The following is a 27,889-nucleotide window of genomic DNA, read 5'->3' as shown; positions in this document are numbered from 1 at the left end:
CTCAGAACATGACAATCTCAACAAGTGATGTCAGTTCCACAACACCAGTTAATTGTGAACATCAAACCATATTCATGAAAGCCTTTTCTTGCTTACAGTACTGATAATTATCCAACGCATGTGCTAAACTTTAAAATATTTCACCATGGTGAGCTAAACAGATGTCAGGGAGTAGATGAATCAAAGCACTATTGTCCAGATCCTTCCAAAGATGGCAACAATTTCTTTGGGCAAAATAATAGCCAATATATGTTTTAATTTTAAAATGTTTGGGCTGGGTAAATTTTAACAGGGTTCTATTGTCGACACACTCAAACATAAATTCAAGTTATGTTACAATCTGAAAAAGCATCAGTCTGGACTGTGAAAGCTACATGCAAATGGAAAGTTAGGATGTGATCATACTTCTTATTAGGGTGTAGGTTTGCTCGCTAAGCTGTAGGTTTGATATCCAGATGTTTCATTACCTGGCTAGGTAACATCATCAGTGGCGACCTCCAAGTGAAGCGAAGCTGTTGTCTCCTGCTTTCTATTTATATCTTTCTCCTGGATGGGGTTCCTGGGGTTTGTGGTGATGTCATTTCCTGTTCGTTTTCTGAGGGGTTGATAGACGGCATCTAGATCTATGTGCTTGTTTATGACGTTGTGGTTGGAGTGCCAGGCCTCTAGGAATTCTCTGGCATGTTTTTGCTTCGCCTGTCCCAGGATAGATGTGTTGTCCCCGTCGAAATGGTGGGTTTTTTTCATCCGTGTGTAGGGCTATGAAGGAGAATGGTCATGTCTTTTTTTTTGTGGCTAGCTGGTGTTCATGTATCCTGGTGGCTAACTTTCTTCCTGTTTGTCCTAAGTAGTGTTTGTGGCAGTCCTTGCATGGAATTTTATAGATGACATTGGTTTTGTCCATGGGTTGTACTGGGTCTTTTAAGTTTGTTAGTTTTTGTTTGAGAGTGTTGGTGGGTTTGTGTGCTACTAGGATTCCGAGGGGTCTCAGTAGTCTGGCTGTCATTTCTGAAACTTCTTTTGTATATGGTAAGGTGCTTAGGGTTTCTGGCTGTGTTTGGTCTGTTTGTCGTGGTTTGTTCTTGAGGAATCTGCACACTGTTTTTTGAGTATCCGTTCTTCATGTATACATTGTATAGGTGGTTCTCCTCTGTTTTTTGAAGTTCGTCTGTGCTGCAGTGTGAGGTGGCTCATTGGAATAGTGTTCTGATACAGCTTCGTTTGTGTGTGTTGGGATGGTTGCTGGTGTAGTTAAGTATTTGGTCAGTGTTTGTCGGTTTTCTGAATACGCAAGTTTGTAATTCTCCCTTGTCCTTTCTTTCTACTGTGACGTCCAGAAATGCGAGTTTGTTGTCGGTTTCTTCCTCCTTGGTGAACTTTATGCCTGTGAGGGTGTTGTTGATGATGTTAAATGTCTCTTCTATCTGATCCTCTCTCTCTCTGCCATCTCTCCTGTAGGAACCTGGGTTTGATTTTTACCTCTTGTGCCAAGGGAGTGTTTATGGGGAATGTTGAATGTATTTGCAACAGCATCATTAAGTTTGGATGATCTGTTGGGTTTTCAGATAGGTTCTGTTATTGTGTGTTCTGTTCTCTTTTTTGTTTCATTTGGTAAATTTGCAAGTAATTTCTGTTTTGTTTAAAACAAAGTGATTGGGCTAGTTGCATCACTATTGGCATATCCACTGTATGCCTTCTGAACAATTAGGGAAAAATTAGTATCTGGGCTAATTTCTTGAAATGTTCTTAGCGGGTCTGACCTGGGCCATAACAACAACCATAGAGAATAGGACTCTGATTACCAAGTGGTGTCATGTGATGTGTGCACGTGTTTCTTCTAAGATTTTCTTTGGGTTAGCATGATGCCAGAAACCCATCTTGTGACATTCATCTATGGAGCCAACTAGTTTCAAGTGGTGAAGCCACGTTCTTAACTTAAAAACTAGTTTGTTACATATCCGGAAGACAACCGGTTATGTTAGCTTCAGGCCGTATAACTACATTAACACTTTGGACGATAAGATAATAAGCAATAGGAACAGGAATAGCCCAGTCAGCTCCTGGATCCTGCGCTGCCATTCATTAGAATCACGGACAGGCCAACATTCCTCATGCTCACTCTCCTGCCTTTTCCTTATAAAAGTTGATTCCCATATTGATCAGGAGTCTGTCCTCTGGGAGAAGAAATTCTTCCTCAACTCCATCTTAAGTTTGCAACCTTTATTCAGAGACTATGTCTGTGAACCTTGATTCTCCCATGAGGAAAACCATCCTCTCAGCATTTACCCTGTGAAGCCCCTTAAGAACACTCTATGTTTCAATGAGATCATCTCTCATTCTTCTAAACTCCAGTGAGTCTCAGACTCCTCCCTCCCCTTCCTAGACCTCTCCATCTCTATCTCGGACGACCGACTCAACACGGATGTATACTATAAACTGACTGACTCCCACAGCTACCTAGATTGCACCTCTTCCCACCCTGCCCCCTGTAAAAACGCCATTCCATATTCCCAATTCCTTCACCTTCCCCGCATCTGCTCCCAGGAGGACCAATTCCAATACCGAACAACCCAGATGGCCTCCTTCTTCAAAGACCGCAATTGCCCCTCAGATGCTCTCCACCGCATCTCCTCCACTTCCCGCTCCTCTGCCCTTGAACCCAGCCCCTCCAATCACCACCAGGACAGAACCCAACTAGTCCTCACCTACCACCCCACCAACCTCCAGATACATCGGATCATCCTTCATCATTTCCGCCATCTCCAAACGGACCCCACCACCAAGGGTATATTTCCCTCCCCACCCCTATCAGCGTTCCGGAAAGACCACTCCCTCCGCGACTCCTTTGTCAGATCCACACCCCCCACCAACCCAACCTCCACTCCCGGCACCTTCCCATGCAACCGCAAAAAATGCAAAACTTGCACCCACACTTCCCCCCTCACTTCCCTCCAAGGCCCCAAGGGATCCTTCAATATCCATCAGAAATTCACCTGCACCTCCATACACATTATTTACTGCATCCGCTGCACCCAATGTGGCCTCCTATACATTGGAGAGACAGGCCGCCTACTTGCGGAACGTTTCAGAGAACACCTCTGGGACACCCGCACCAACCAACCCAAGCGCCCCATGGCTGAACACTTTAATTCCCCCTCCCACTTCGCCAAGGAAACGCAGGTCCTTGGCCTCCTTCATCGCCAGACCATGGCAACATGATGCCTGGAGGAAGAGCGACTCAACTTCCGCCTAGGAACCCTCCAATCACAAGGGATGAATACAGATTTCTCCAGCTTCCTCATTTCCCCTCCCCCCACCTTTTCTCAGTCCCAACCCTCAGACTCAGCACCGCCTTCTTGACCTGCAATCTTCTTCCCGACCTCTCCGCCCCCACCCCCTCTCCGGCCTATCACCCTCACCTTAACCTCCTCCCACCTATCACATTCCCAACGCCCCTCCCACAAGTCCCTCCTCCCTACCTTTTATCTTAGGCTGCTGGACACACCCTCCTCATTCCTGAAGAAGGGCTAATGCCCGAAATGTCGATTCTCCTTCTCCTTTGATGCTGCCTGACCTTCTGCGCTTTTCCAGCAACACATTTTTAAGCTCCAGTTAGTAAAGTCCAAACCTGTTTAATCTTTGCTCATTGGACAATCCTGATGTTTGGTAATATTGTAGAAATGGGAGCCTGTCCTCTTCCTATCCATCTTCTCTTGTTCTCCCCTGAGTGCACCTTGAAAGGCTGCATTGCTCCATTTCTACTGCATTGAGGATTAAAAGACCCATATGAACCAGTAGACATCTGTGGGTGCAGAAATCTTTGTTGGATTTGGCAATGGGCCCAGCATTGATGCTGACCGAAGATCTGGACAAATCACTTACCCTTGCATTGCTGACAGAATCCGGTTCTATAATCTTCTAACTGCACCAATACATGAAGGACAAGAAGTGGCCATACTTGCAAATTTAAACATTTCTCAGATTTAATGTTGTCATTTAATTTGTATAGAAGGAAATTTCTTTGAAGACTGAAATGTGGTTTTGTTTACACAGCTGTAACAACTGGTCCGACCACAACTCCTCTGGTTGGAACATCATCTACACCTGTACAATTAACAACTACAGCAGCCTCTGCATCCATCCCAGGAGTGACAACTGCAGAGAACACCACTCAGCACTCAACAACAGAATCCACACCAAACTCAACAACAGGGAACAATCTCCCAACAACAGCAAATAGTAAGCTAAGTTATATGATGTTTGACAGCACATGTACTGGAACAAAGTCAATTGTAACATGATTTCCTGCAGAAATGTTAAACATTTGTTTAAGGAGACAAAGCACAAGGAGACAAAGCTTTAAGTTGAGGAGTGATACATATAGGACAGATGCCAGAGGTAGTTTCTATTCTCAGAGAGCGGTAGGGGTATGGAGCGTACTGCCTGCAAAGTAGTAGGCTTGCCAACTTTAAATGGTGATTGGATGAACATACGGACAAAAATGGAATAGTATAGGAGAGATGTGCTTCAGATTGGTTCAATAGCTCGGCACAACATTGAGGGCCGAAGGGCCTATACTGCGCTGTAATGTTCTATGTTCTAATAATGTGCACTTATAGTGTAAATTTAACCACGTAGTTCGTGCGGGCATCAATAATTTCTTTAGATTGTATTGTTGAAGCTACCAAAATAATGATATCTAAGATTGTTCTGGGTTATGATGTTCCTACAAATTTGGAAGTGGTAATAAACTGTGTTATACATTGTTAAAGTGTCCAAAATGATTTTTTATTGTAATAGCCACATCAGCTTTGCAATAACAACAGAAAGCTTTTCTTCCTTCCAACAACTAACAAATATATCACAAACCTCTGCATCATCTTCAGTTACACAGGTCCCTCCAACTACACTGAGCAGCACTCAACCATCGACAACTCAGAAAATGACAACCTCAACAAGTGATGTCAGTTCCACAACACCAGGTAACTGTGAACATCAAACTGTACTCATGAAAGCTATTTCTTGCCTACAGTACTGATAATTGGACAATGCATGCAGTAAACTTTAAAATGTTTCACCACGCCGAGCTAAAACAGTGTCAGGATTCGATCAAGCTGAACACTGGACTCCAGAACATTTGGCAAAATAATGGCCAATATATGTTTTAATTTTAAAATGTTTGGGCTGGGTAATTTTAACAGGGTTCTATTGTAGAGGCAATCAAGCGTAAATTCAAGTTATGTAACAAACTGAAAAAGCATCAGTCTGTACAGTGAAATCTACATGCAGATGGAAAAGTTAGGATGTGACGATATTTCATATCCTAGATTTTATGAGCTCCAATTACCATTGCGATCCAGAATATGGGTTATCCTGAAGAAAGGGCTTAGCTGTCTAGGTCCATTTCATGACAGTGGTAATATTTGATAAGAGATGGACTGCTGAATTGAAATTCATTGTTTCTTTTCAGGAGGTCGTAAAATCACAGATTCTGAAATGTCTAGGGTTGATCTACTTGAAGAAGGTTTAAAATTTAAATTAAAAAATACATTTGTAGAATGAAAGGGGAATGGCCAGTTCTTCCAGGACAGTTTTACTCTGGTTTGGGTTTGGTTTGGTTTTAGCAGACAGTCAGTTGTGAAGCTGCTGGACCCAAGGTTCAAGCTGATCCTCCCTCTCTCTGACATCTCTCCTGTAGGAACCTGGGTTTGATTTTACCTCTTGTGCCCAGGGAATGTTTATGGAGATTGTTGAAAGTATTTGCAACAGCATCATTAAGTTTGGATGATCTCTTGGGTTTTCAGCTTGTTAATGTTATTCTGTGTTCTGTTCTCCTTTGTGTTTCATTCGGTAATTTTGCGAATAATTTCTGTCTTGTTTAAAACAAAGTGGTTGGGCCAGTTGCATCACTATTGGAATATCTACTGTATGCCTTCTGAATAAATGAGCAAAGGTAGGGTCTGGGCTAATTTCTGTAAATGTTCTGAGCAGGTCTGGCCTTGTCCACAACAATGACCATAGAGAATAGGACCCTGATTACCAAATGTTGTCATGTGATGTGTGCACGTGTTTCTTCTAAGATTTTCTTTGTGTTAACGTGATGCTCCAAACCCATCTTGTGACATTCATCTATGCAGCTAACTAGTTTCAAGTGGTGAAGCCACGTTCTGAAGTTAAAATCTAGTTTGTTACATATCGGTAAAAGATAACCGGTTATGTTAGCTTCAGGCTGGTTGATTACATTCACGCTTTGAACTATAAGATAATGAGCAATAGGAACAGGAATAGGCCGGTCAGTTCCCGGAGCCTGCTCTGCCATTCATTAGAATCATGGACAGGCCAACATTCCTCATGTTCACTTTCCTGCCTTTTACTTATAACCGTTGATTCCGCGATTGATCAGGAGTCTGTCCTTGTGGCGAAGAAACTCTTCCACAACCCCACCCAAGGTATACATACCTTATTCAGAGACTATGTCCGGTGAACCTAGATTCTCCCATGAGGAAAACCATCTTCTCAGCATTTACCCTGTGAAGCCCCTTAAGAACACTCTATGTTTCAATGAGATCATCTCTCATTCTTCTAAACTCCAGTGAGTAATGTCCAAACCTGTTTAATCTGTGCTCATTGGACAATCCCGATGTTTGGTAATATTGTAGAAATGGGAGCCTGTCTTCTTCCTATCCATCTTCTCTTGTTCTCCCCTGAGTGCACCTTGAAAGGCTGCATTGCTCCATTTCTACTGCATTGAGGATTAAAAGACCCATATGAACCAGTAGACATCTGTGGGTGCAGAAATCTTTGTTGGATTTGGCAATGGGCCCAGCGTTGATGCTGACTGAAGATCTGGACAAATCACTTACCCTTGCATTACTGACAGAATCCAGTTCTATTATGTTCTAACTACATCAATACATGAATGACAAGAAGATGCCATATTTGCAAATTTAAATATCTCTCAGATTTAATGTTGTCATTTAAATTGTATAGAAGGAAAGTTCTTTGAAGACTGAAATGTGGTTTTGCTTACACAGCTGTAACAACTGGTCCGACCACAACTCCTCTGGTTGGAACATCATCTACACCTGTACAATTAACAACTACAGCAGCCTCTGCATCCATCCCAGGAGTGACAACTGCAGAGAACACCACTCAGCACTCAACAACAGAATCCACACCAAACTCAACAACAGGGAACAATCTCCCAACAACAGCAAATAGTAAGCTAAGTTATATGATATTTCACAGCACATGCACTGGAACAAAGTCAATTGTAACATGATTTCCTGCAGAAATGTTAAACAAATGTTTTCCTCGGATGGTGATGGCTAGCACAAGGAGACAATTCTTTAAATTGAGGGGTGATATATATAGGAAAGATGTCAGAGGTAGTTTCTTTTCTCAGAGAGCTTTAGGGGTTTTGAGCGTACTGCCTGCAACAATAGTCGGCTTGCAAACGTTACATGGTGATTGGATAAACATACGGATGATAATGGAGTAGTGTAGGAGAGATAGGCTTCAGATTGGTGCAACAGCTCGGCACAACATTGAGGGCTGAAGGGCCTGTACTGCGCTGTAATGTTCTATGTTCTAATAGTGTGCATTTATAGTGGATATTTAACCAGGAAGTTCATGTGGGCAGCAATAGTTTTTTTAGATAGTATTGTTGAAGCCACCAATATAATGATATATAAAATTGTTCTTGGTTATGAAGCTCCTACAGATTTGTAAATGGTAACAAACTGTGTTATACATTGTCAAAGTGTCCAAAATAAGAGCAGATGACATAGGAGTGGAAGTAAGGCCATTCGGCCCATCACGTCCACTCTGCCATTCAATAATAGCTGATTGGCATTCCAACTCCACTTACCCGCATTCTCCCTGTAGCCCTGAATTGCTTGTGACATCAAGAATTTATCAATCTCTGCTTTGAAGACATTTGGCATCCCGGCCTCCACTGAACTCTGTGGCAATGAATTCCACAGGCCCACCACTCTCTGGCTAGAGGAAATGTCTCCGCATTTCTGTTCTGAATTCATCCCCTCTAATTCTAAGGCTGTGTCCACGGGTCCTAGTCTCCTCTCTTAACAGAAACAATTTCCTAGCGTCCACCCTTTCCAAGCCATGTATTATCTTGTAAATGATTTTTTATTGGAACAGCCACATCAAGTATTGGAATAACAATACAAAGCTCTGCTTCCTTCCAACTACTAACAAATATATCACAAACCTCTGCATCATCTTCAGTTACACAGGTCCCTCCAACTACACTGAGCAGCACTCAACCATCGACAACTCAGAACATGACAATCTCAACAAGTGATGTCAGTTCCACAACACCAGGTAACTGTGAACATCAAACCGTACTCATGAAAGCTATTTCTTGCCTATAGGACTGATAATTGGACAACGCATGCAGTAAACTTTAAAATGTCTCACCACGCTGAGCTAAAACAACGTCAGGATTAAATCAAGCTGAGCACTGGTCTCCAGACCATTTGGCAAAATAATGGCCAATATATATTTAATTTTAATATGTTTGGGCTGGGTAATTTTAACAGGGTTCTATTGTAAATGCACTCAAGTGTGAATTCAAGTTATGTTACAATCTGAAAATGCATCAGTCTGTACAGTGAAATCCACATGCAAATGGAAAAGTTAGGATGTGATGATATTTCTTATCCTAGATTTTACAACCTCCAATTTCCATTGTGATCATGATTATATGTTATCCCGAATAAAGGGTGAAGCTTTCTCAGTCCATTTCATGAAAGCAGTAATATTTGACAAAAGATGGACTGCTGAATTGAAATTCATTGTTTCTTTTCAGGAGGTCGTAAAGACACAGGTTCTGAAATGTCTGGGGTTGATCTCCTTCAAGAAGCTTAAAAAGTTTAAATAGAAATTCCTTGCAGAATGAAAGGGGAGTGGCCAGGTCTTCCAGCACAATTTTACTCTGATTTGGGTTTGGTTTGGTTTTAGCAGACAGTCAGTTGTGAAGCTGCTGGACCCAAGGTTCAAGCTGATCCTCCCTCTCTCTGACATCTCTCCTGTAGGAACCTGGGTTTGATTTTACCTCTTGTGCCCAGGGAATGTTTATGGAGATTGTTGAAAGTATTTGCAACAGCATCATTAAGTTTGGATGATCTCTTGGGTTTTCAGCTTGTTAATGTTATTCTGTGTTCTGTTCTCCTTTGTGTTTCATTCGGTAAACTTGTAAATAAATTCTGTTTTGTTTAAAACAAAGTGGTTGGGCCAGTTGCATCACTATTGGAATATCTACTGTATGCCTTCTGAATAAATGAGCAAAGGTAGGGTCTGGGCTAATTTCTGTAAATGTTCTGAGCAGGTCTGGCCTTGTCCACAACAATGACCATAGAGAATAGGACCCTGATTATCAAGTGTTGTCATGTGATGTGTGCACGTGTTTCTTCTAAGATTTTCTTTGTGTTAACGTGATGCTCCAAACCCATTTTGTGACATTCATCTATGCAGCTAACTAGTTTCAAGTGGTGAAGCCACGTTCTGAAGTTAAAATCTAGTTTGTTACATATCGGTAAAAGATAACCTGTTATGTTAGCTTCAGGCTGGTTAATTACATTCACGCTTTGAACAATAAGATAATAAGCAATAGGAACAGGAATAGGCCGGTCAGCTCCCGGAGCCTGCTCTGCCATTCATTAGAATCATGGACAGGCCAACATTCCTCATGTTCACTTTCCTGCCTTTTACTTATAACCGTTGATTCCGCGATTGATCAGGAGTCTGTCCTTGTGGCGAAGAAATTCTTCCACAACCCCACCCAAGGTATACATACCTTATTCAGAGACTATGTCCGGTGAACCTAGATTCTCCCATGAGGAAAACCATCTTCTCAGCATTTACCCTGTGAAGCCCCTTAAGAACACTCTATGTTTCAATGAGACCATATCTCATTCTTCTAAACTCCAGTGAGTAATGTCCAAACCTGTTTAATCTTTGCTCATTGGACAATCCCGATGTTTGGTAATATTGTAGAAATGGGAGCCTGTCTTCTTCCTATCCATCTTCTCTTGTTCTCCCCTGAGTGCACCTTGAAAGGCTGCATTGCTCCATTTCTACTGCATTGAGGATTAAAAGACCCATATGAACCAGTAGACATCTGTGGGTGCAGAAATATTTGTTGGATTTGGCAATGGGCCCAGCATTGATGCTGACTGAAGATCTGGACAAATCACTTACCCTTGCATTACTGACAGAATCCAGTTCTATTATGTTCTAACTACATCAATACATGAATGACAAGAAGATGCCATATTTGCAAATTTAAATATCTCTCAGATTTAATGTTGTCATTTAAATTGTATAGAAGGAAAGTTCTTTGAAGACTGAAATGTGGTTTTGCTTACACAGCTGTAACAACTGGTGCGACCACAACTCCTCTGGTTGGAACATCATCTACACCTGTACAATTAACAACTACAGCAGCCTCTGCATCCATCCCAGGAGTGACAACTGCAGAGAACACCACTCAGCACTCAACAACAGAATCCACACCGAACTCAACAACAGGGAACAATCTCCCAACAACAGCAAATAGTAAGCTAAGTTATATGATATTTCACAGCACATGCACTGGAACAAAGTCAATTGTAACATGATTTCCTGCAGAAATGTTAAACAAATGTTTTCCTCGGATGGTGATGGCTAGCACAAGGAGACAATTCTTTAAATTGAGGGGTGATAGATGTCAGAGGGGAAAGATGTCAGAGGTAGTTTCTTTTCTCAGAGAGCTTTAGGGGTTTTGAGCGTACTGCCTGCAACAATAGTCGGCTTGCCAACGTTACATGGTGATTGGATAAACATACGGATGATAATGGAGTAGTGTAGGAGAGATAGGCTTCAGATTGGTGCAACAGCTCGGCACAACATTGAGGGCTGACGGGCCTGTACTGCGCTGTAATGTTCTATGTTCTAATAGTGTGCATTTATAGTGGATATTTAACCAGGAAGTTCATGTGGGCCGCAATAGTTTTTTTAGATAGTATTTTTGAAGCCACCAATATAATGATATATAAAATTGTTCTTGGTTATGAAGCTCCTACAGATTTGTAAATGGTAACAAACTGTGTTATACATTGTCAAAGTGTCCAAAATAAGAGCAGATGACATAGGAGTGGAAGTAAGGCCATTCGGCCCATCACGTCCACTCTGCCATTCAATAATAGCTGATTGGCATTCCAACTCCACTTACCCGCATTCTCCCTGTAGCCCTGAATTCCTTGTGACATCAAGAATTTATCAATCTCTGCTTTGAAGACATTTAGCGTCCCGGCCTCCACTGAACTCTGTGGCAATGAATTCCACAGGCCCACCACTCTCTGGCTAGAGGAAATGTCTCCGCATTTCTGTTCTGAATTCATCCCCTCTAATTCTAAGGCTTTGTCCACGGGTCCTAGTCTCCTCTCTTAACAGAAACAATTTCCTAGCGTCCACCCTTTCCAAGCCATGTATTATCTTGTAAATGATTTTTTATTGGAACAGCCACATCAAGTATTGGAATAACAATACAAAGCTCTGCTTCCTTCCAACTACTAACAAATATATCACAAACCTCTGCATCATCTTCAGTTACACAGGTCCCTCCAACTACACTGAGCAGCACTCAACCATCGACAACTCAGAACATGACAATCTCAACAAGTGATGTCAGTTCCACAACACCAGGTAACTGTGAACATCAAACCGTACTCATGAAAGCTATTTCTTGCCTATAGGACTGATAATTGGACAACGCATGCAGTAAACTTTAAAATGTCTCACCACGCTGAGCTAAAACAACGTCAGGATTAAATCAAGCTGAGCACTGGTCTCCAGACCATTTGGCAAAATAATGGCCAATATATATTTAATTTTAATATGTTTGGGCTGGGTAATTTTAACAGGGTTCTATTGTAAATGCACTCAAGTGTGAATTCAAGTTATGTTACAATCTGAAAATGCATCAGTCTGTACAGTGAAATCCACATGCAAATGGAAAAGTTAGGATGTGATGATATTTCTTATCCTAGATTTTACAACCTCCAATTTCCATTGTGATCATGATTATATGTTATCCCGAATAAAGGGTGAAGCTTTCTCAGTCCATTTCATGAAAGCAGTAATATTTGACAAAAGATGGACTGCTGAATTGAAATTCATTGTTTCTTTTCAGGAGGTCGTAAAGACACAGGTTCTGAAATGTCTGGGGTTGATCTACTTCAAGAAGCTTTAAAGTTTAAATACAAATTCCTTGCAGAATGAAAGGGGAGTGGCCAGGTCTTCCAGCACAATTTTACTCTGGTTTGGGTTTGGTTTGGTTTTAGCAGACAGTCAGTTGTGAAGCTGCTGGACCCAAGGTTCAAGCTGATCCTCCTTCTCTCTGACATCTCTCCTGAAGGAACCTGGGTTTGATTTTACCTCTTGTACAAAGGGAATGTTTATGGAGATTGTTGAAAGTATTTGCAACAGCATCATTAAGTTTGGATGATCTCTTGGGTTTTCAGCTTGTTAATGTTATTCTGTGTTCTGTTCTCCTTTGTGTTTCATTCGGTAATTTTGCGAATAATTTCTGTTTTGTTTAAAACTAAGTGATAGAGCCAGTTGCATCACTCCTGATAATCATAGAATCCACAGTGTGGACCAGGCCATTTGGCCCAACAACTCCACACCGACCATCCAAAGAGTAACCCACTCTTGGAGTATCCACTTAAAAAAACGATCCAAGTTTGGGCCGTGGGCAAATTTCTTGAAATGTTTTGATCGAGTCTGGTTTTGTCCATGACAACAGCGATTGAGAATAGGATCTTGATTACCAAATGTTGTCATGTGATGTGTGCACATGTTTCTTCTAAGATTTTCTTTGGGTGAATCTGAATCTACAAACCCATCTTGTGACATTAGTCAGTGGAGCAAAGTCGTTTCAAGTGGTGAAGCCACATTCTTAGGTTAAAAAACTAGTTTGTTACATATCAGGAAGATAACTGGTTATGTTAGCTTACAGCTGGGTGGGCAGCATGGTGGCTCAGTGGTTAGTACTGCTAGCTCATAGCACCAGGGTCCCAAGTTCGATTCCAGCCTTAGGTGTGTGCCTGTGTGGAGCTTGCACGTTCTCCCTGTGTCTGCGTGGGTTTCCTCCGGGTGCTCTGGTTTCTTCCCACAGTCCAAAGATGTGCAGGTAAGGTGAATTGGCAATGTTAAATTGCCCATTGTGTTCTGTACATTAGTCAGAGGGAAATGGGTCTGGATGGGTTGCTCTTCAGAGAGTGAGTGTTGGATTGTTCAGCCAAAGGGCCTGTTTCCACACTGTAGGGAATCTTATCTAATCTAAAGCACATTAACACTTTGAATGATAAGATAATGAGCAATAGGAACAGGAATAGGCCGGTCAGCTCATGGGGCCTGCTCTGCCATTCATTAGAATCATGGACAGGCCAACATTCCTCATGTTCACTTTCCTGCCTTTTCCTTATAAAAATTGATTCCCATATTGATCAGGAGTCTGTCCTCTGGGAGAAGAACTTCTTCCACAACCCCATCTTAAATTTGCAAACTTTATTCAGAGACTATGTCCTGTGAACCTAGATTCTCCCATGAGGAAAACCATCCTCTCAGCATTTACCCTGTGAAGCCCCTTAAGAACACTCTATGTTTCAATGAGATCATCTCTCATTCTTCTAAACTCCAGTGAGTAAAGTCCAAACTGCTTAATCTTTGCTCATTGGACAATCCCAATGTTTGGTAATATTGTAGAAAAAGGAGCCTGTCCTCTTCCTATCCATCTTCTCTTGTTCTCCCCAGAGTGCACCTTGAAAGGCTGCATTGCTCCATTTCTACTGCACTGAGGATTAAAAGACCCATATGAACCAGTAGACATCTGTGGGTGCAGAAATCTTTGTTGGATTTGGCAATGGGCCCAGCATTGATGCTGACCGAAGATCTGGACAAATCACTTACCCTTGCATTGCTGACAGAATCCGGTTCTATAATCTTCTAACTACATCAATACATGAAGGACAAGAAGTGGCCATACTTGCAAATTTAAACATTTCTCAGATTTAATGTTGTCATTTAATTTGTATAGAAGGAAAGTTCTTTGAAGACTGAAATGTGGTTTTGCTTACACAGCTGTAACAACTGGTCCGACCACAACTCCTCTGGTTGGAACATCATCTACACCTGTACAATTTACAACTACAGCAGCCTCAGCATCCATCCCAGGAGTGACAACTGCAGAGAACACCACTCAGCACTCAACAACAGAATCCACACCAAACTCAACAACAGGGAACAATCTCCCAACAACAGCAAATAGTAAGCTAAGTTATATGATATTTCACAGCACATGCACTGGAACAAAGTCAATTGTAACATGATTTCCTGCAGAAATGTTAAACAAATCTTTTCCTCGGATGGTGATGGCTAGCACAAGGAGACAATTCTTTAAATTGAGGGGTGATACATATAGGAAAGATGTCAGAGGTAGTTTCTTTTCTTAGAGAGCTTTAGGGGTGTGGAGCGTACTGCCTGCAACAATAGTCGGCTTGCCAACGTTACATGGTGATTGGATAAACATACGGATGGTAATGGAGTCGTGTAGGAGAGATAGGCTTCAGGTTGGTGCAACAGCTCGGCATAACATCGAGGGCTGAAAGGCCTGTACTGCGCTGTAATGTTCTATGTTCTAATAGTGTGCATTTATAGTGGATATTTAACCAGGAAGTTCATGTGGGCAGCAATAGTTTTTTTTAATAGTATTGTTGAAGCCACCAATATAATGACATATAAAATTGTTCTTGGTTATGAAGCTCCTACAGATTTGGAAATGGTAACAAACTGTGTTATACATTGTTAAAGTGTCCAAAATGATTTTTTATTGTAACAGCCACATCAGCTTTGCAATAACAACAGAAAGCTTTTCTTCCTTCCAACTACTAACAAATACGTCACAAAGCTCTGCATCATCTTCAGTTACACAGGTCCCTCCAACTACACTGAGCAGCACTCAACCATCGACAACTCAGAACATGACAATCTCAACAAGTGATGTCAGTTCCACAACACCAGGTAACTGTGAACATCAAACCGTATTCATGAAAGCTATTTCTTGCCTACAGTACTGATAATTGGACAATGCATGCAGTAAACTTTAAAATGTTTCACCACACTGAGCTAAAACAATATCAGGATTCGATCAAGCTGAACACTGGACTCCAGAACATTTGGCAAAATAATGGCCAATATATGTTTTAATTTTAAAATGTTTGGGCTGGGTAATTTTAACAGGGTTCTATTGTAGAGGCAATCAAGCGTAAATTCAAGTTATGTAACAAACTGAAAAAGCATCAGTCTGTACAGTGAAATCTACATGCAGATGGAAAAGTTAGGATGTGACGATATTTCATATCCTAGATTTTATGAGCTCCAATTACCATTGCGATCCAGAATATGGGTTATCCTGAAGAAAGGGCTTAGCTGTCTAAGTCCATTTCATCACAGTGGTAATATTTGATAAGAGATGGACTGCTGAATTGAAATTCATTGTTTCTTTTCAGGAGGTCGTAAAATCACAGATTCTGAAATGTCTAGGGTTGATCTACTTGAAGAAGGTTTAAAATTTAAATTAAAAAATACATTTGTAGAATGAAAGGGTAGTGGCCAGTTCTTCCAGGACAGTTTTACTCTGGTTTGGGCTTGGTTTGGTTTTAGCAGACAGTCAGTTGTGAAGCTGCTGGACCCAAAGTTCAAGCTGATCCTCCCTCTCTCTGACATCTCTCCTGTAGGAACCTGGGTTTGATTTTACCTCTTGTACAAAGGGAATGTTTATGGAGATTGTTGAAAGTATTTGCAACAGCATCATTAAGTTTGGATGATCTCTTGGGTTTTCAGCTAGTTTATGTTATTCTGTGTTCTGTTCTCCTTTGTGTTTCATTCGGTAAACTTGTAAATAAATTCTGTTTTGTTTAAAACAAAGTGGTTGGGCCAGTTGCATCACGATTGGAATATCCACTGCACGCCTTCTGAATAAATGAGCAAAGGTAGGGTCTGGGCTAATTTCTGTAAATGTTCAGAGCAGGTCTGGCCTTGTCCACAACAATGAACATAGAGAATAGGACCCTGATTACCAAATGTTGTCATGTGATTTGTGCACGTGTTTCTTCTAAGATTTTCTTTGTGTTAACGTGATGCTCCAAACCCATCTTGTGACATTCATCTATGGAGCCAACTAGTTTCAAGTGGTGAAGCCACGTTCTGAAGTTAAAATCTAGTTTGTTACATATTGGTAAAAGATAACCTGTTATGTTAGCTTCAGGCTGGTTGATTACATTCACGCTTTGAACGATAAGATAATAAGCAATAGGAACAGGAATAGGCCGGTCAGCTCCCGGAGCCTGCTCTGCCATTCATTAGAATCATGGACAGGCCAACATTCCTCATGTTCACTTTCCTGCCATTTACTTATAACCGTTGATTCTGCGATTGATCAGGAGTCTGTCCTTGTGGCGAAGAAATTCTTCCACAACCCCACCCAAGGTATACATACCTTATTCAGAGACTATGTCCGGTGAACCTAGATTCTCCCATGAGGAAAACCATCCTCTCAGCATTTACCCTGTGAAGCCCTTTAAGAACACTCTATGTTTCAATGAGATCATCTCTCATTCTTCTAAACTCCAGTGAGTAAAGTCCAAACCTGTTTAATCTGTGCTCATTGGACAATCCCGATGTTTGGTAATATTGCAGAAAAGGGAGCTTGTCCTCTTCCTATCCATCTTCTCTTGTTCTCCCCTGAGTGCACCTTGAAAGGCTGCATTGCTCCATTTCTACTGCGTTTAGGATTAAAAGACCCATATGAACCAGTAGACATCTGTGGGTGCAGAAATCTTTGTTGGATTTGGCAATGGGCCCAGCATTGATGCTGACTGAAGATCTGGACAAATCACTTACCCTTGCATTGCTGACAGAATCCAGTTCTATTATGTTCTAACTTCACCAATACATGAAGGACAAGAAGATGCCATATTTGCAAATTTAAATATCTCTCAGATTTAATGTTGTCATTTAAATTGTATAGAAGGAAAGTTCTTTGAAGACTGAAATGTGATTTTGTTTACACAGCTGTAACAACTGGTCCGACCACAACTCCTCTGGTTGGAACATCATCTACACCTGTACAATTAACAACTACAGCAGCCTCTGCATCCATCCCAGGAGTGACAACTGCAGAGAACACCACTCAGCACTCAACAACAGAATCCACACCGAACTCAACAACAGGGTACAATCTCCCAACAACAGCAAATAGTAAGCTAAGTTATATGATATTTCACAGCACATGTACTGGAACAAAGTCAATTGCAGCATGATTTCCTGCAGAAATGTTAAACAAATGTTTTCCTCGGATGGTGATGGCTAGCACAAGGAGACAAATCTTTAAATTGAGGGGTGATACATATAGGAAAGATGTCAGAGGTAGTTTCTTTTCTCAGAGAGCTTTAGGGGTGTGGAGCGTACTGCCTACAACAATAGTCGGCTTGCCAACGTTACATGGTGATTGGATAAACATACGGATGATAATGGAGTAGTGTAGGAGAGATAGGCTTCAGATTGGTGCAACAGCTCGGCACAACATTGAGGGCTGAAGGGCCTGTACTGCGCTGTAATGTTCTATGTTCTAATAGTGTGCATTTATAGTGGATTTATTTAACCAGGAAGTTCATGTGGGCAGCAATAGTTTTTTTAGATAGTATTGTTGAAGCCACCAATATAATGATATATAAAATTGTTCTTGGTTATGAAGCTCCTACAGAGTTGTAAATGGTAACAAACTGTGTTATACATCGTCAAAGTGTCCAAAATAAGACCAGATGACATAGGAGTGGAGGTAAGGTCATTCGGCCCATCACGTCCTCTCTGCCATTCAATAATAGCTGATTGGCATTCCAACTCCACTTACCTGCATTCTCCCTGTAGCCCTGAATTCCTTGTGACATCAAGAATTAATCAATCTCTGCTTTGAAGACATTTAGCGTCCCGGCCTCCACTGCACTCTGTGGCAATGAATCCCACAGGCCCACCACTCTCTGGCTAGAGGAAATGTCTCCGCATTTCTGTTCTGAATTCATCCCCTCTAATTCTAAGGCTGTGTCCACGGGTCCTAGTCTCCTCTCTTAACAGAAACAATTTCCCAGCGTCCACCCTTTCCAAGCCATGTATTATCTTGTAAATGATTTTTTATTGGAATAGCCACATCAAGTATTGCAATAACAATACAAAGCTCTGCTTCCTTCCAACTACTAACAAATACATCACAAACCTCTGCATCATCTTCAGTTACACAGGTCCCTCCAACTACACTGAGCAGCACTCAACCATCGACAACTCAGAACATGACAACCTCAACAAGTGATGTCAGTTCCACAACACCAGGTAACTGTGAACATCAAACTGTACTCATGAAAGCTATTTCTTGCCTAGAGTACTGATAATTGGACAACGCATGCAGTAAACTTTAAAATGCCTCATCACGCTGAACTAAAACAATGTCAGGATTAAATCAAGCTGAGCACTGGTCTCCAGACCATTTGGCAAAATAATGGCCAATATATATTTAATTTTAATATGTTTGGGCTGGGTAATTTTAAAAGGGTTCTATTGTAAATGCACTCAAGTGTCAATTCAAGTTATGTTACAATCTGAAAATGCATCAGTCTGTACAGTGAAATCCACATGCAAATGGAAAAGTTAGGATGTGATGATATTTCTTATCCTAGATTTTACAACTTCCAATTTCCATTGTGATCATGATTACATGTTATCCCGAATAAAGGGTGAAGCTTTCTCAGTCCATTTCATGAAAGCAGTAATATTTGACAAAAGATGGACTGCTGAATTGAAATTCATTGTTTCTCTTCAGGAGGTCGTAAAGACACAGGTTCTGAAATGTCTGGGGTTGATCTACTTCAAGAAGCTTTAAAGTTTAAATACAAATTCCTTGCAGAATGAAAGGGGAGTGGCCAGTTCTTTCAGCTCAGTTTTTCTCTGGTTTGGGTTTGGTTTGGTTTTAGCAGACAGTCAGTTGTGAAGCTGCTGGACCCAAGGTTCAAGCTGATCCTCCCTCTCTCTGACATCTCTCCTGAAGGAATCTGGGTTTGATTTTACCTCTTGTACAAAGGGAATGTTTATGGAGATTGTTGAAAGTATTTGCAACAGCATCATTAAGTTTGGATGATCTCTTGGGTTTTCAGCTTGTTAATGTTATTCTGTGTTCTGTTCTCCTTTGTGTTTCATTCGGTAATTTTGCGAATAATTTCTGTTTTGTTTAAAACAAAGTGATAGAGCCAGTTGCATCACTCCTGATAATCATAGAATCCACAGTGTGGACCAGGCCATTTGGCCCAACAACTCCACACCGACCATCCAAAGAGTAACCCACTCTTGGAGTATCCACTTAAAAAACGATCCAAGTTTGGGCCTGGGCAAATTTCTTGAAATGTTTTGAGCGAGTCTGGCCTTGTCCATGACAACAGCGATTGAGAATAGGATCTTAATTACTAAATGTTGTCATGTGATGTGTGCACATGTTTCTTCTAAGATTTTCTTTGGGTTAATCTGATACTACACACTCATCTTGTGACATTAGTCAGTGGAGCTAAGTCGTTTCAAGTGGTGAAGCCACATTCTTAGGTTAAAAAACTAGTTTGTTACCTATCAGGAAGATAACTGGTTATGTTAGCTTACAGCTGGGTGGGCAGCATGGTGGCTCAGTGGTTAGTACTGCTAGTTCATAGCACCAGGGTCCCAAGTTCGATTCCAGCCTTAGGTGTGTGCCTGTGTGGAGCTTGCACGTTCTCCCTGTGTCTGCGTGGGTTTCCTCCGGGTGCTCTGGTTTCTTCCCACAGTCCAAAGATGTGCAGGTCAGGTGAATTGGCCATGTTAAATTGCCCATTGTGTTCAGTACATTAGTCAGAGGGAAATGGGTCTGGATGGGTTGCTCTTCAGAGAGTGAGTGTTGGATTGTTCGGCCAAAGGGCCTGTTTCCACACTGTAGGGAATCTTATCTAATCTAAAGCACATTAACACTTGGAATGATAAGATAATGAGCAATAGGGACAGGAATAGGCCGGTCAGCTCATGGGGCCTGCTCTGCCATTCATTAGAATCATGGACTGGCCAACATTCCTCATGTTCACTTTCCTGCCTTTTCCTTATAAAAATTGATTCCCATATTGATCAGGAGTCTGTCCTCTGGGAGAAGAACTTCTTCAACAACCCCATCTTAAGTTTGCAAACTTTATTCAGAGACCATGTCTGTGAACCCAGATTCTCCCATGAGGAAAACCATCCTCTCAGCCCCTTAAGAACACTCTATGGTTCAATGAGATCATCTCTCATTCTTATTCTTCTAAACTCCAGTGAGTAAAGTCCAAACCTGTTTAATCTTTGCTCATTGGACAATCCCGATATTTGGTAATATTGTAGAAATGGGAGCCTGTCCTCTTCCTATCCATCTTCTCTTGTTCTCCCCTGAGTGCACCTTGAAAGGCTGCATTGCTCCATTTCTACTGCATTGAGGATTAAAAGACCCATATGAACCAGTAGACATCTGTGGGTGCAGAAATCTTTGTTGGATTTGGCAATGGGCCCAGCATTGATGCTGACTGAAGATCTGGACAAATCACTTACCCTTGCATTGCTGACAGAATCCGGTTCTATAATCTTCTAACTGCACCAATACATGAAGGACAAGAAGTGGCCATACTTGCAAATTTAAACATTTCTCAGATTTAATGTTGTCATTTAATTTGTATAGAAGGAAAGTTCTTTGAAGACTGAAATGTGATTTTGTTTACACAGCTGTAACAACTGGTCCGACCACAACTCCTCTGGTTGGAACATCATCTACACCTGTACAATTAACAACTACAGCAGCCTCTGCATCCATCCCAGGAGTGACAACTGCAGAGAACACCACTCAGCACTCAACAACAGAATCCACACCAAACTCAACAACAGGGAACAATCTCCCAACAACAGCAAATAGTAAGCTAAGTTATATGATATTTCACAGCACATGCACTGGAACAAAGTCAATTGTAACATGATTCCCTGCAGAAATATTAAACAAATGTTTTCCTCGGATGGTGATGGCTAGCACAAGGAGACAAAGCTTTAAATTGAGGGGTGATACATATAGGAAAGATGTCAGAGGTAGTTTCTTTTCTCAGAGAGCTTTAGGGGTGTGGAGCGTACTGCCTACAACAATAGTCGGCTTGCCAACGTTACATGGTGATTGGATAAACATACGGATGATAATGGAGTAGTGTAGGAGAGATACGCTTCAGGTTGGTTCAGTAGCTCGGTGCAACATTGAGGGCTGAAGGGTCAGCACAGTGCTGTAATGTTCTATGTTCTAATAGTGTGCACATGTAGTGGATATTTAACCAGGAAGTTCATGTGGGCAACAATAAAATTTTTAGATAGTATTGTTGAAGCCACCAATATAATGATATATAAAATTGTTCTGGGTTCTGAAGCTCTTGCAGATTTGAAAATGGTAACAAACTGTGTTATACATTGTTAAAGTGTCCAAAATGATTTTTCATTTTAACAGCCACATCAAGTATTGCAATAACAACACAAAGCTCTACTTCCTTCCAACTACTAACAAATACGTCACAAAGCTCTGCATCATCTTCAGTTACACAGGTCCCTCCAACTACACTGAGCAGCACTCAACCATCGACAACTCAGAACATGACAATCTCAACAAGTGATGTCAGTTCCACAACACCAGGTAACTGTGAACATCAAACCGTACTCATGAAAGCTATTTCTTGCCTCCAGTACTGATAATTGGACAATGCATGCAGTAAACTTTAAAATGTTTCACCACGCTGAGCTAAAACAGTGTCAGGAATAGATCAAGCTGAGCACTGGTCTCCAGACCATTTGGCAAAATAATGGCCAATATATATTTAAATTTAGTATGTTTGGGCTGGGTAATTTTAACAGTGATCTATTGTAAATGCACTCAAGTGTGAATTCAAGTTATGTTACATCTGAAAAAGCACCAGTCTGTACAGTGAAATCTACATGCAAATGGAAAAGTTAGGATGTGACGATATTTCTTATCCTAGATTTTATGACCTCCAATTTCCATTGCGATCCAGAATATGTGTTATCCTGAAGAAAGGGCTTAGCTGTCTAGGTCCATTTCATGACTGCGGTAATATTTGATAAAAGATGAACTGCTGAATTGAAATTCATTGTTTCTTTTCAGGAGGTCGTAAAATCACAGATTCTGAAATGTCTAGGGTTGATTTACTTGAAGAAGCTTTAAAAATTTAAATTAAAAAATACATTTGTAGAATGAAAGGGGAGCGGCCAGTTCTTCCAGGACAGTTTTACTCTGGTTTGGGCTTGGTTTGGTTTTAGCAGACAGTCAGTTGTGAAGCTGCTGGACCCAAGGTTCAAGCTGATCCTCCCTCTCTCTGACATCTCTCCTGTAGGAACCTGGGTTTGATTTTGCCTCTTGTGCCCAGGGAATGTTTATGGAGATTGTTGAAAGTATTTGCAACAGCATCATTAAGTTTGGATGATCTCTTGGGTTTTCAGCTAGTTTATGTTATTCTGTGTTCTGTTCTCCTTAGTGTTTCATTCGGTAAACTTGTAAATAAATTCTGTTTTGTTTAAAACAATGTGGTTGGGCCATTTGCATCACTATTGGAATATCCACTGTACGCCTTCTGAATAAATGAGCAAAGGTAGGGTCTGGGCTAATTTCTGTAAATGTTCTGAGCAGGTCTGGCCTTGTCCACAACAATGACCATAGAGAATAGGACCCTGATTACCAAGTGTTGTCATGTGATGTGTGCACGTGTTTCTTCTAAGATTTTCTTTGTGTTAACGTGATGCTCCAAACCCATCTTGTGACATTCATCTATGCAGCTAACTAGTTTCAAGTGGTGAAGCCACGTTCTGAAGTTAAAATCTAGTTTGTTACATATCGGTAAAAGATAACCGGTTATGTTAGCTTCAGGCTGGTTAATTACATTCACGCTTTGAACGATAAGATAATAAGCAATAGGAACAGGAATAGGCCGGTCAGCTCCCGGAGCCTGCTCTGCCATTCATTAGAATCATGGACTGGCCAACATTCCTTATGTTCACTTTCCTGCCATTTACTTATAACCGTTGATTCCCCTTTTGATCAGGAGTCTGTCCTCGTGGCGAAGACATTCTTCCAAACTGCATCCTAAGTTTACATACTTTATTCAGAGACTATGTCCTGTGAGCCTAGATTCTCCCATGAGGAAAACCATCTTCTCAGCATTTACCCTGTGAAGCCCCTTAAGAACACTCTATGGTTCAATGAGATCATCTCTCATTCTTCTAAACTCCAGTGAGTAAAATCCAAACTGCTTAATCTTTGCTCATTGGACAATCCCGATGTTTGGTAATATTGTAGAAATGGGAGCCTGTCCTCTTCCTATCCATCTTCTCTTGTTCTCCCCAGAGTGCACCTTGAAAGGCTGCATTGCTCCATTTCTACTGCATTGAGGATTAAAAGACCCATATGAACCAGTAGTCATCTGTGGGTGCAGAAATCTTTGTTGGATTTGGCAATGGGCCCTGCATTGATGCTGACTGAAGATCTGGACAAATCACTTACCCTTGCATTACTGACAGAATCCGCTTCTATTATGTTCTAACTGCACCAATACATGAAGGACAAGAAGATGTCATATTTGCAAATTTAAATATCTCTCAGATTTAATGTTGTCATTTAAATTGTATAGAAGGAAATTTCTTTGAAGACTGAAATGTGATTTTGTTTACACAGCTGTAACTGGTCCAACCACAACTCCTCTGGTTGGAACATCATCTACACCTGTACAATTAACAACTACAGCAGCCTCTGCATCCATCCCAGGAGTGACAACTGCAGAGAACACTACTCAGCACTCAACAACAGAATCCACACCAAACTCAACAACAGCAAATAGTAAGCTAATTTATATGATATTTCACAGCACATGCACTGGAACAAAGTCAATTGTAACATGATTCCCTGCAGAAATATTAAACAAATGTGTTCCTTGGATGGTGATGGCTAGCACAAGGAGACAAAGCTTTAAATTGAGGGGTGATACATATAGGAAAAATGTCAGAGGTAGTTTCTTTTCTCAGCGAGCTCTAGGGGTGTGGAGCGTACTGCCTGCAACAATAGTCGGCTTGCCAACGTTACATGGTGATTGGATAAACATACGGATGATAATGCAGTAGTGTAGGAGAGATACGCTTCAGGTTGGTTCAGTAGCTCGGTGCAACATTGAGGGCTGAAGGGTCAGCACAGTGCTGTAATGTTCTATGTTTTAATAGTGTGCATTTATAGTGGATATTTAACCAGGAAGTTCATGTGGGCAACAATAACTTTTTTAGATAGTATTGTTGAAGCCACCAATATAATGATATATAAAATTGTTCTGGGTTCTGAAGCTCTTGCAGATTTGGAAATGGTAACAAACTGTGTTATACATTGTTAAAGTGTCCAAAATGATTTTTTATTGGAACAGCCACATCAAGTATTGCAATAACAACACAAAGCTCTACTTCCTTCCAACTACTAACAAATACGTCACAAAGCTCTGCATCATCTTCAGTTACACAGGTCCCTCCAACTACACTGAGCAGCACTCAACCATCGACAACTCAGAACATGACAATCTCAACAAATGATGTCAGTTCCACAACACCAGGTAACTGTGAACATCAAACCGTACTCATGAAAGCTATTTCTTGCCTACAGGACTGATAATTGGACAACGCATGCAGTAAACTTTAAAAAGTTTCACCACGCTGAGCTAAAACAATATCAGGATTAGATTAAGCAAAGCACTGGTCTCCAGAACATTTGGCAAAATAATGGCCAATATATATTTAAATTTAATATGTTTGGGCTGGGTAATTTTAACAGGGTTCTATTGTAAATGCACTCAAGTGTGAATTCAAGTTATGTTACAATCTGAAAAAGCATCAGTCTGTACAGTGAAATCCACATGCAAATGGAAAAGGTAGGATGTGACAATATTTCTTATCCTAGATTTTATGACCTCCAATTTCCATTGCGATCCAGTATATGGGTTATCCTGAAGAAAGGGCTTAGCTGTCTAGGTCCATTTCATGACAGCGGTAATATTTGATAAAAGATGGACTGCTGAATTGAAATTCATTGTTTCTTTTCAGGAGGCCGTAAAGACACAGGTTCTGAAATGTCTGGGGTTGATCTAATTGAAGAAGCTTTAAAGTTTAAATACAAATTCCTTGCAGAATGAAAGGGGAGTGGCCAGGTCTTCCAGCACAATTTTACTCTGGTTTGGGTTTGGTTTGGTTTTAGCAGACAGTCAGTTGTGAAGCTGCTGGACCCAAGGTTCAAGCTGATCCTCCCTCTCTCTGACATCTCTCCTGAAGGAACCTGGGTTTGATTTTATCTTTTGTACAAAGGGAATGTTTATGGAGATTGTTGAAAGTATTTGCCACAGCATCATTAAGTTTGGATGATCTCTTGGGTTTTCAGCTTGTTAATGTTATTCTGTGTTCTGTTCTCCTTTGTGTTTCATTCGGTAATTTTGCGAATAATTTCTGTTTTGTTTAAAACTAAGTGATAGAGCCAGTTGCATCACTTCTGATAATCATAGAATCCACAGTGTGGACCAGGCCATTTGGCCCAACAACTCCACACCGACCATCCAAAGAGTAACCCACTCTTGGAGTATCCACTTAAAAAACAATCAAAGTTAGGGCCTGGGCAAATTTCTTGAAATGTTTTGTGCGAGTCTGGCCTTGTCCATGACAACAACGATTGAGAATAGGATCTTGATTACCAAATGTTGTCATGTGATGTGTGCACATGTTTCTTCTAAGATTTTCTTTGGTTTAATCTGATACTGCAAACCCATCTTGTGACATTAGTCAGTGGAGCTAAGTAGTTTCAAGTGGTGAAGCCACATTCTTAGGTTAAAAAACAGGTTTGTTACCTATCAGGAAGATAACTGGTTATGTTAGCTTGAGGCTGGGTGGGCAGCATGGTGGCTCAGTGGTTAGTACTGCTGGCTCACAGCACCAGGGTCCCAGATTCAATTCCAGCCTTAGGTGAGTGCCTGTGTGGAGTTTGTACAATCTCCCTGTGTCTGTGTGGGTTTCCTCCAGGTGCTCTGGTTTCTTCCCTCAGTCCAAATATGTGCAGGTCAGGTGAGTTGGCAGTACTAAATTTCCCATCATGTTAGGTACATTAGTCAGAGGGAAATGGGTCTGGGTTGGTTGCTCTTCAGAGAGTGAGTACGGGCTTGACCGGCCAAAGGGCCTGTTTGCACACTGTAGGGAATCTCATCTAATCTAAAGTACATTAACACTTTGCACCGTAAGATAATGAGCAATAGGAACAGGAATAGGCCGGTCAGCTCATGGGGCCTGCTCTGCCATTCATTAGAATCATGGACTGGCCAACATTCCTCATGTTCACTTTCCTGCCTTTTCCTTATAAAAATTGATTCCCATATTGATCAGGAGTCTGTCCTCTGGGAGACGAACTTCTTCCACAACCCAATCTTAAGTTTGCAACCTTTATTCAGAGACCATGTCTGTGAACCTAGATTCTCCCATGAGGAAAACCATCCTCTCAGCATTTACCCTGTGAAGCCCCTTAAGAACACTCTATGTTTCAATGAGATCATCTCTCATTCTTCTAAACTCCAGTGAGTAAATTCCAAACCAGTTTAATCTTTGTTCATTGGACAATCCCGATGTTTGGTAATATTGTTGAAAAGGGAGCCTGTCCTCTTCCTATCCATCTTCTCTTGTTCTCCCCTGAGTGCACCTTGAAAGGCTGCATTGCTCCATTTCTACTGCGTTTAGGATTGAAAGACCCATATGAACCAGTAGACATCTGTGGGTGCAGAAATCTTTGTTGGATTTGGCAATGGGCCCAGCATTGATGCTGACTGAAAATCTGGACAAATCACTTACCCTTGCATTACTGACAGAATCCAGTTCTATTATGTTCTAACTACATCAATACATGAAGGACAAGAAGAAGCCATATCTGCAAATTTAAATATCTCTCAGATTTAATGTTGTCATTTAAATTTCATAGAACGAACGTTCTTTGAAGACTGAAACGTGATTTTGTTTACACAGCTGTAACTGGTCCGACCACAACTCCTCTGGTTGGAACATCATCTACACCTGTACAATTAACAACTACAGCAGCCTCTGCATCCATCCCAGGAGTGACAACTGCAGAGAACACCACTCAGCACTCAACAACAGAATCCACACCAAACTCAACAACAGAGAACAATCTCCGAACAACAGCAAATAGTAAGCTAATTTATATGATATTTCACAGCACATGCACTGGAACAACGTCAATTGCAGCATGATTTCCTGCAGAAATGTTAAACAAATGTTTTCCTCGGATGGTGATGGCTAGCACAAGGAGACAATTCTTTAAATTGAGGGGTGATACATATAGGAAAGATGTCAGAGGTAGTTTCTTTTCTCAGAGAGCTTTAGGGGTGTGGAGCGTACTGCCTGCAACAATAGTCGGCTTGCCAACGTTACATGGTGATTGGATAAACATGCGGATGATAATGGAGTCGTGTAGGAGAGATAGGCTTCAGATTGGTGCAGCAGCTCGGCACAATATCGAGGGCTGAAGGGCCTGTACTGCGCTGTAATGTTCTATGTTTTAATAGTGTGCATTTATAGTGGATTTATTTAACCAGGAAGTTCATGTGGGCAGCAATAGTTTTTTTTAGATAGTATTGTTGAAGCCACCAATATAATGATATATAACATTGTTCTTGGT

At 41.2% G+C, this 27,889-nt stretch overlaps 1 protein-coding gene across 19 annotated transcripts in view; it reads left to right on the top strand.

Annotated features, from left to right (window-relative positions):
• Nucleotides 1-27,889, top strand: part of LOC122556034 (uncharacterized) — a 130,015-nt gene that overhangs the window by 26,668 nt on the left and 75,458 nt on the right. For 6 of the 19 annotated variants that reach the window (XM_087993505.1, XM_087993489.1, XM_087993495.1 and 3 more), the window contains 15 exons: nt 4,054-4,239; nt 4,887-4,982; nt 7,035-7,220; nt 8,248-8,343; nt 10,393-10,578; nt 11,611-11,706; nt 14,146-14,331; nt 14,989-15,084; nt 17,137-17,322; nt 18,352-18,447; nt 20,875-21,060; nt 21,632-21,814; nt 23,864-24,025; nt 24,597-24,779; nt 27,217-27,399. In XM_087993505.1, coding sequence (XP_087849631.1) covers nt 4,054-4,239; nt 4,887-4,982; nt 7,035-7,220; nt 8,248-8,343; nt 10,393-10,578; nt 11,611-11,706; nt 14,146-14,331; nt 14,989-15,084; nt 17,137-17,322; nt 18,352-18,447; nt 20,875-21,060; nt 21,632-21,814; nt 23,864-24,025; nt 24,597-24,779; nt 27,217-27,399 — 2,307 coding nt within the window. The remainder of the gene's footprint in view (nt 1-4,053; nt 4,240-4,886; nt 4,983-7,034; nt 7,221-8,247; nt 8,344-10,392; nt 10,579-11,610; nt 11,707-14,145; nt 14,332-14,988; nt 15,085-17,136; nt 17,323-18,351; nt 18,448-20,874; nt 21,061-21,631; nt 21,815-23,863; nt 24,026-24,596; nt 24,780-27,216; nt 27,400-27,889) is intronic. The other 13 variants (XM_087993491.1, XM_087993490.1, XM_087993500.1 and 10 more) reach the window with 13 other exon arrangements.

The sequence above is a fragment of the Chiloscyllium plagiosum genome, unplaced genomic scaffold, assembly GCF_037043375.1.
Source record: "Chiloscyllium plagiosum isolate Xiang-an unplaced genomic scaffold, Cpla_swu_hap1 HiC_scaffold_13, whole genome shotgun sequence".
In the NCBI taxonomy this organism is placed as follows: domain Eukaryota; kingdom Metazoa; phylum Chordata; class Chondrichthyes; order Orectolobiformes; family Hemiscylliidae; genus Chiloscyllium; species Chiloscyllium plagiosum.
This window is presented reverse-complemented; position numbering and strand designations above follow the sequence as displayed.